This window comes from Natrix helvetica, assembly GCF_964273705.1.
Source record: "Natrix helvetica genome assembly, chromosome: 3".
NCBI lineage: Eukaryota > Metazoa > Chordata > Lepidosauria > Squamata > Natricidae > Natrix > Natrix helvetica.
This window is the reverse complement of record NC_138549.1, coordinates 121,185,937-121,194,167: the sequence shown is the minus strand read 5'-3', so window position 1 is coordinate 121,194,167 and position 8,231 is coordinate 121,185,937. Positions and strand designations below refer to the sequence as shown.

General features: G+C 41.3%; 1 protein-coding gene across 1 annotated transcript; it reads left to right on the top strand.

The window, feature by feature from the left end:
- The first annotated feature begins 32 nt into the window (after nt 1-32).
- Nucleotides 33-6,400, top strand: PPIL1 (peptidylprolyl isomerase like 1). Its single transcript, XM_081946672.1, has 4 exons — nt 33-179; nt 2,233-2,387; nt 2,612-2,680; nt 4,617-6,400. The coding sequence occupies exons 1-4, from the start codon at nt 124-126 to the stop codon at nt 4,835-4,837; spliced, it is 501 nt and encodes a 166-aa protein (XP_081802798.1). The 5' UTR covers nt 33-123; the 3' UTR covers nt 4,838-6,400.
- Nucleotides 6,401-8,231: the final 1,831 nt, after the last annotated feature.

Below are 8,231 nucleotides of genomic sequence, written 5' to 3'. Positions count from 1 at the left end.
GCACGCGGACTCCCAATCAGTAACGCCCCCTTTTCGACGTTCTCTTGCGAGGGGAAGACATAGTCGGTGACACCGGACGTGTGGCGCGGGAATTTGATTCCCCCAGCGGCAGACGAAGGAAGCATGGCTGCGGTGCCTCCGGATACTTGGCAGCCGCCGACTGTTTCAATGGAAACCACGTAGGTGTGAGAAAGGGTTGGGTAGCACGATCGAGGGAAGGTGCCAGGTTTGGTCTAAGCGCGAACTAAAGAAAAGCTCGTGGGAAACTTCTGCGGGGAACCATTGCAGTCTGATAGACCGATTCCGGTTAGGTTTCCTAAAAGCTGTTTTTGGAAAGAGTTGAGAGGTGCTGATATCCCAGCATTTCTGACTGAGGAATTCTGAGAATTGAGGTCCACATGTCTTTTTTAGTTGGTTAGTTTAGTTAGTCAGTCAGTCAGTCAGTCAAAACATGTATAGGTAATAGGTATAAGTATAAACATGGACATGAGCTTATGAAAAGAGTATAAATAGATGATTACAAATAAGTATAAGCATGGACATGAGCACACGAAATGAGTAAAATAATCAATGGGGACAGTAGGACAGGGACGTTAGGCACGCTGGTGCAGACCCCCCTTACAGACATCTCAGGAAATGTGTGAGGTCCACGGTGGACAGTTTAAGGTTAAAGCTGTGGGGGTTTGAGGAACTAAGAACAGAGTCAGGTAGAGCCTTCCAGGTATTGACCACTCTTGCTAAAGTCATATTTTTTGCAATCGAGTTTGGAGCGGTTTACTTTGAGTTTGTATCTATTGTTTGCCTGTGTATTATTGTGGTTGAAGTTGAAGTAGTTGTTGACTGGTAGGATAATTTTGTGTACTATACTTTGGTCAGAACATAGTTAAAGGTTATCTAAGTCTAAAATTTCAAGTCTGGTGGCATAAGGTATTCTATCTTAAAAGTTAAAATTTGCCCATGACGATCTGTCCCCAATGGGCACTCATCACCACTGTCATTGAGTCCATCCTCCTTACTGCTGGTTATCCTACTGTTTACTTGCTATCTTTCCTATTATTACAACCAATGAGTTAAGTCTTCACATAATACAGGTGACCCTGGTCTTAATGAAGCACAGTGGTCCAAATCCTGTTGCTCAGTGGTCCAAAGTCCTCTTTTCTGATGAGAGCAACTTTTGCATCTCATTTGGAAACCAAGGACCCAGAGTATGGAGGAAGAATGGAGAGGCCGATCAAGCACAGTAATCCCACGGTCATTGAACCAGTTTTTGGTGCTTTTGGCAAAAGTTACTCTCATCAGAAAAGAAGACTTTGGACCAAGGAACAACAGGACTTTGGACCACTGTGCTTCATTAAGACCATGGTCAATGCAGCCGTCTACCAGGAGATTTTGGAGCACTTCATGCTTCCTTCCGCAGACTGACTTCATTTTCCAGCTGCCCACACTGCCAAAAGCACCAAAACCTGGTTCAATGACCGTGGGATTACTGTGCTTGATTGGCCAGCAAACTCGCCTGACCTGAACCCCATAGAGATTCTATGGGGCATTGCCAAGAGAAAGATGAGAGACATGAGACCGAACAATGCAGAAGAGCTGGAGGCCGCTATTGAAGCATCCTGGTCTTCCATAACACCTCAGCAGTGCCACAGGCCAATAGCTTCCATGCCATGCCGCATTGAGGCAGTAATTGCTGCAAAAGGGGCTCAAACCAAGTACTGAGTACATATGCATGCTTATACTTTTCAGAGGTCCGATATTGTTCTATGTACAATCCTTGTTTTATTGATTGCATGTAATATTCTAATTTTCTGAGATGGTGGATTTGGGGGTTTTATGAGCTGTATGCCATAATCATCACAATTATGATAAATCGCGTCTTGAACTATCTTGCTTTGCATTTAATGAGTCTTATCTCATATATCAGTTTCACCTTTTAAGTTGCATTACTGAAATAAATGAACTTTTGCACGATATTCTAATTTTTTGAGTTTCACCTGTATGTCTGAATAGGATAATGAGTGCCCTGAGTGAGAACACTGGGTCATGCATTTGTTTGTTTTCTTGACTATCCATGGCGTTCTCAGGACTCTTCTCCAATGCCAACGTTCAAAAGCATCAGAAGCTTTTCTATTCTGCTGCTTCAAATGTGAAATATGAAGGTGTCATATTATATAATGTTGTGCTTTTTCATCTTAATATTTTATTTAAAAGCATGAGAATTCTATTTTGCAGCATGGGACTCATGGTTTTGGAGCTATACTGGAAGCATGCACCCAAAACTTGCAAAAATTTTGCTGAGCTCTCCAGACGAGGCTATTACAATGGCACCAAGTTTCATAGGATAATCAAAGATTTCATGATACAGGGAGGTGATCCAACAGGAACTGGTAAGAACACATTCAAAATACATTTATTAGATATTGTGTTAATAAATGCTGATAAAATCTAATGCGTAATATAAATGTGTTATTACGATGGCCAGTTTGTCCATTTCAGCTTTTCCCTAAATTTCTCCAGTCTCATTAAATCTAGGTATCCTAGAAACACAAATTTTCAAGAAGCATTTTCTATGTAGACTTTCCAGATTAATGTAGTCTTATTATTGTGATAGGAAGAGGAGGAGCATCTATCTACGGCAAGCAGTTTGAAGATGAACTCCACCCAGAACTGAAGTTTACAGGTAGGTAATCATTTAAAAGAATTTATATGCTCTAGATAAGGGCTGTCAAACTAATATCTACAGTGGTAGGTAAAGGCTGTAAGGGCTTTAGATGCATCACGTGCTAGCCACGGCCCCGCCCAGTTTAACAAAGGGGGAGGGAAGTCCCGATACGTCATGTGATGATACCGTGACGATGTGAGTTTGACACCCCTGCTCTAGATAAATGCTTCTTAGCTGAAGTCAAATAGTTGGGTAAGATTGTACTTTAAAGGCACATCTGACATTATTATCCCCCAATTAGTTACTGATGGCCAAATTTATAGCGGTTGTGCTCAAATTGAATTAATAGGTTTTTATTATAATTTCTCTTAAAATGATGCTTATTTTTTAAAATGTTTTTATTTTGCTTGACTTGAACTAACTCTGGGTAGCTCACAAAATAAAATAATAATAATACAGTAAAGGATAAATATTAAAAATAGTTACAGATGGCAATCCAGATAATGCACAAGTCCAGCCAACCTACCCCAAGGCCTGGGAAAATAGCCAGGTTTTCAAAGCCTTTCAGAATGCCTTTCTTGAGAAAATCTCATTCCAAAGGGTTACCACTAAGAGAACTTACTGTACATTTCCTGGAATCTTGATACTGTTTAATATGTTGGATTATATAGGCTGGGAAGAAACTTTTGTAGATAATCGGTCCTTCAGATAACCCAGCCATATGCCACGTTGTTTTATTACACTTTGAATCACACCTGGCCACTAGCTCAGTGTGTGTAGTATGGGCATGTCAAGACAAGCCCATCATTATTTGCACTTCTACATTATGTACCAGTTGAAGTTCCTAAATGGTCTTCAAGGACAACCCCGGGTAGACCACATTGCAGTAATTGAGCCATGAAGTGACAAAGGCATGAATGTCTGGAACAGCTGCCTGATCCAGGGAGGGAAATGCAGTGCTCCAAAATAATTATCTGCCTGGAAGGGATGAAAAGGTAAAAACTGTTATGAGAAGCATTGAACCACTAGTGTCTGTATGGACATTTTTTTTTGTAAATTACAAAAGTAGTTTATTAATGTCTTCTGGTTTTTTGTTTTTTTTTCAATTTCCCAGTCTAGTTCACAGCCAAGAGTTTTCATCAAAGTGCTAATGTAATCAGGTCCAACTCATCTACATACTAATTTGGTCCTGTTAAGTTTGACCAAAATTGAACAGTTGTCATTTGCTGTGGGTAATGACCAGCTCAGCCTTTACCTACCACTATAGATATGCAGTGCCCTCCTCCTACCTCTTCAAGCAAGAGAAGAAGTTGCATCCCTTTAAGCATCACTCAGTTTTGTGAAAAACTTAATCCCAGTGTTTCATGGACCAGATGACTGATAACAATCTTTTCAACTTTTAAGTCTAGGCTTAGGGGATGAGACCAGAAAATTTTTAGTTACAGAGATACCCTAAAAGTGGTGAGAATAACACATAGCACATTCCAGAAAGTGCTGCAAAAGACATCTAGTATTACAAAGGCTTGTGGATGCCAGTTATTAGTCAATAGAGATGTGCAGGTATCTAAGAAGTGGGAAATGTACTTTAGATCCAGAACAGGCGTATGTGTTGTACCTTTCAGTGGCATCTTAATGAAGTTGTGCCTTTTCCTAGTTACGTTCAGTAGCTCACAGAAAGATATCCGTTTAGGTACTAATGTCTCCTTAACATCTCCTGAGCTTAAATCCATATTTTAATAGTTGGTATAAGTGTAAGAGGCATCTGGAATGCGTGAGCAGTCCTATAATCTCAGTACAAAAATTATATTGATTTGACTATGAATTTTGATAACCAGTGAAGGAGTGATGTGCCATCAAGATCCAGCAGGGTGCAAATGCTACCATTTATTTTGTTTGCATATTTGATAAAGGTAACTTAGAAATTACAAACTAGTATTTTTTTTTCCTCTTTAAGGTGCCGGAATCCTTGCTATGGCAAATGCAGGTCCAGATACAAATGGAAGCCAGTTCTTTATTACGCTAGCACCAACCCAGTGGCTTGACGGCAAGCACACTATCTTTGGTCGTGTTTGCCAGGGGATTGGGATAGTCAACAGAGTGGGTATGGTGGAAACGAATGCGCAAGATCGTCCAGTGGATGATGTAAAGCTTTTGAAAGTTTTTCCATCTGGATAGACTGAAATCACAAAATTATTACATGTAGACTCTTCAAAAAAGAAAACAAACCAGACCTGCTCTGTGCCAAGACATACCTGCCAGCTACTTGCAAAGTAAAAATTACCTTCAGGATTCACCTTTTTATTAAAGCTAAATAATCAAGTGGTTCCTGAACTATTTGTAATGGATAAATGCCATCAAGGTGTGATAAATGTTGTTGATAGCATAATTCGTGTCTTCCATTTATGCTTCATTTGGAATGTAGCAAATCACATGCATAAATAAACATAAAAATTTAAATGCCCAGAAGTAAACAGGCAACATATAGTATTTTACAAGTCATCATAACTACCTGTTAACCTAGTGCAGGGTCCACATGCCTCTGGAAGTAAGATTAGAATGTTCGAAGTAGAAATAGGGAGTTGATTTGTTACCATTTGTTTATTATGTAATGATATAAAGTATCATTTATAAAATATAAAATTTAGGACCAAATCATTTTATACTGGTGGTAATTTAACTCTTGGTCTCATTTTATATCCCTCAAAGTCAAGGACATGAAAACTTGATACATTGTTTGAATAAAGTGTGTTTTACTAATTACATTTCCTTCTTGTTTTTACCATGATTAATAGTTCAGTGCTGCAAATAAAATACATATTTGTACATATCCATTCTGTGTCTATCTTCATAATATCGTTTAGCTCTATTTCTTTCAGATTTCCATAGTCTTACCACCTAAAAAAATTATGTGATAGTATTTCAGTACAAATTTGTACTTCGGTACAAAACAAATAATAGTAGGAATCTGAAAAATGCTGAGAAAACTGTGCATATTTTTGATAATGATTGGTTTAACACAGCCTAAAACTCAGTTTATTAGTGACGTAGCAAATTACACATTTGGCTGTTACTTTTTAAAAGTCCATCTAAGTGTAGTTTATTTAGTCAATCCCTAATGGCACTTTTTGGTGTCAGAAGTTAGCAAGTCACCTATAATGCATCGGTTTGCATTAATATTTGATCTTTATGTAGACTTGCCTCTGCTTTCATAAATTTATGACAGCAAAGACTTTTGCAGTCTCCACATAATTCATCGGATAGATGGAATATGCTAATGGCAGACACACATACAAATTCAACTCTAAATTGAATCGTCATGAAGAATTAAGAAAAATGTAAGTAAAGTTAGGGGAAAATAAAATGCAGGATGTATAGATAACTACTTTGATGATGATCATTGTTCAAAAAGTATGTGTTCGCATGAAATGAATATTTTTGGACTGATAAAACAAACCCTTTGCTCTTTTCCTGCTTTGTATTGTACATATGTTGATACTGCACCATCTTAGTTAGACTAAAGGGGGCAGTCCTATTCCACAAGTACTCTAAGCTGACTAGTGAAATGATTGAAGGGGTTCCTAATGGCCATAAGGTGGAAATAGAGCCACCTTGCAGAAATATGGCACTGAAATTAAAAATTGCAAGTAATGGAATAATTCTTGAATTATTCAAGATTGAAACAGTTAAATGGTGAAATGAGACTTGGTATTTTTAAAAGCATATGCAAGATTTCCACATTATGCTCTAAAAAAAAAAACTGCCTAAGCAAAGTGTCACATAATGAAATGCTTTTCAAATATATTCATAGTATACAGATTTCACCTAATGTTGGCTGGCTGTTTTCTGTATTTATTTGGATTACTTACTTGCATAAACATATTTCTCAATTTTCTAAAATATTCAGTTTTTCAACCAGTTTAAAAAAAATGAAAAATAAAGTCCCCATAGGTTTTAGCAGAAATGCATCTGAGTAAACTGAATTCTCCATAGCGCTGCTTGGAGAGTCCAAGGATGGGTTAACACAGCCTGTTTGCCCATGGACTGAGTAGATTTTTCCCCCTCTGGCCACGCCTCCTTTGCCTCTTCTGGCTCAGTTTTAAAAACTCAGTCCGCCCGATAGGACGAGTTTTGGGGAACACTCAGCTTTGAGCAAATAGGCTGGGTTCTCCAATAGTAATTTTAGAGTATTTTATGTGTTGATATTTAGTTGTTATTAGGATTTTCCCCCAGGTTTTATTATTTTGACTTTTTATTTTCCTTTTTTCTATTTTTACCAAGAAGAGGATTTACTAAGGTAAGGCTGAGGCAGCGATCGGTTCCACAGCTGCTTAGTCGCAGCTGGGGGAACAAGCGAGGCCGCTCGTCCGGCGTCTGCTGGCGAGAGCAGGGAAGGACGGCAATCCCCGTGTTTCCCTGGTCGTTTGGGAGGAGAGGCTTTTAAAAAAGCCCTTGCTTCTCCAAACGGCGTCTTTTGCCGATCGGGAGAGCGGCGGCCATTTTGAAAAGCGCTGCTTTGGCGCGCTTTTCGGCTGCAGCCAATGGGAAGCACCTGGCTCTTAAGTGAGGCTTTTGGCGCGCAGAAGAACCGGCGGCCATTTTTTTGAGACTTTTTTACCTTCCGGAAGCAGCAGCAAGCAGCAGAGCCTCTCCGCCTCAAGCAGACAGCCGCAGAGGATTGCGAGGGCTTGCCTGGGTCTCCAGCAAGCCTGAAGTTCCCCAGCCAACTAAGGGGAAGCGGCAAGGAGTGTCCTGGTGCCTGATCCAGCCTCCCAACTGAATCTGCAGACGCTTCTGGAGCCGTCGGGCCAGCGTCCACTGCCCTTCCCTCAGCAGCGACCTCTTCGACTCAAGATCAACCAAGGATGGCTGATGAAGGTTTGGAGCGAAGGGAGGAGCTGGCAGGGCCATCTGCAAAGCGCAGTAGGCCAGATCCCTCAGGCCAGGGGAGAAAGGGAAACAAGGGCGCTGGGGGGAAAGCTTCCCACTCTTCAGCTGGGAGCAAGGCCCCCAAAATTCAAGGGGACAAGGGGCAGGACTCCCTAAAGGACAAGTCTGCTAGGCCCCAGGTTCCCTCTGCACCCTTACCAAGTGAGGCTGGGCCAGTTCCTTCCCCACCCATCCAGAGGGAGATAGAGCAGGGGGAGGAAATGGGGGATAGATCCCCATCCTTCTGTGATAGGGATTCCATGTCAGGATCCCCTGCAGCCTCTCTGGGCTACCCAGGTTCTCCTAGCTCTTCAGTCAGGGAGGATATCCCCTCCTTTCAATGCTGTTTTCATGCAGAGGATCAGAGAGATCCTCCTAGGGGGGCCAGGGGACAGGCCTATGACCAATCCAGGCCTGTAGAGGACAAGGGCCCAGCTATGTCAGCAGAAATGAGGGATCTCATCACGCAGGCTATTTCCCAGGGTGTGGTAGAAGCCATGAGGCTACAGGAAGGCAGGGGTGGCAAGGCCTCTAGGCCTGCTCGCCCCCTGGGGGAAAAGAGGACCAGAGTACTCGATTCCCCGGGCACTTCTATCACCACAGAGGTGTCTACGTGGGAGGAGGAGACTGCTGAGGACTTTGC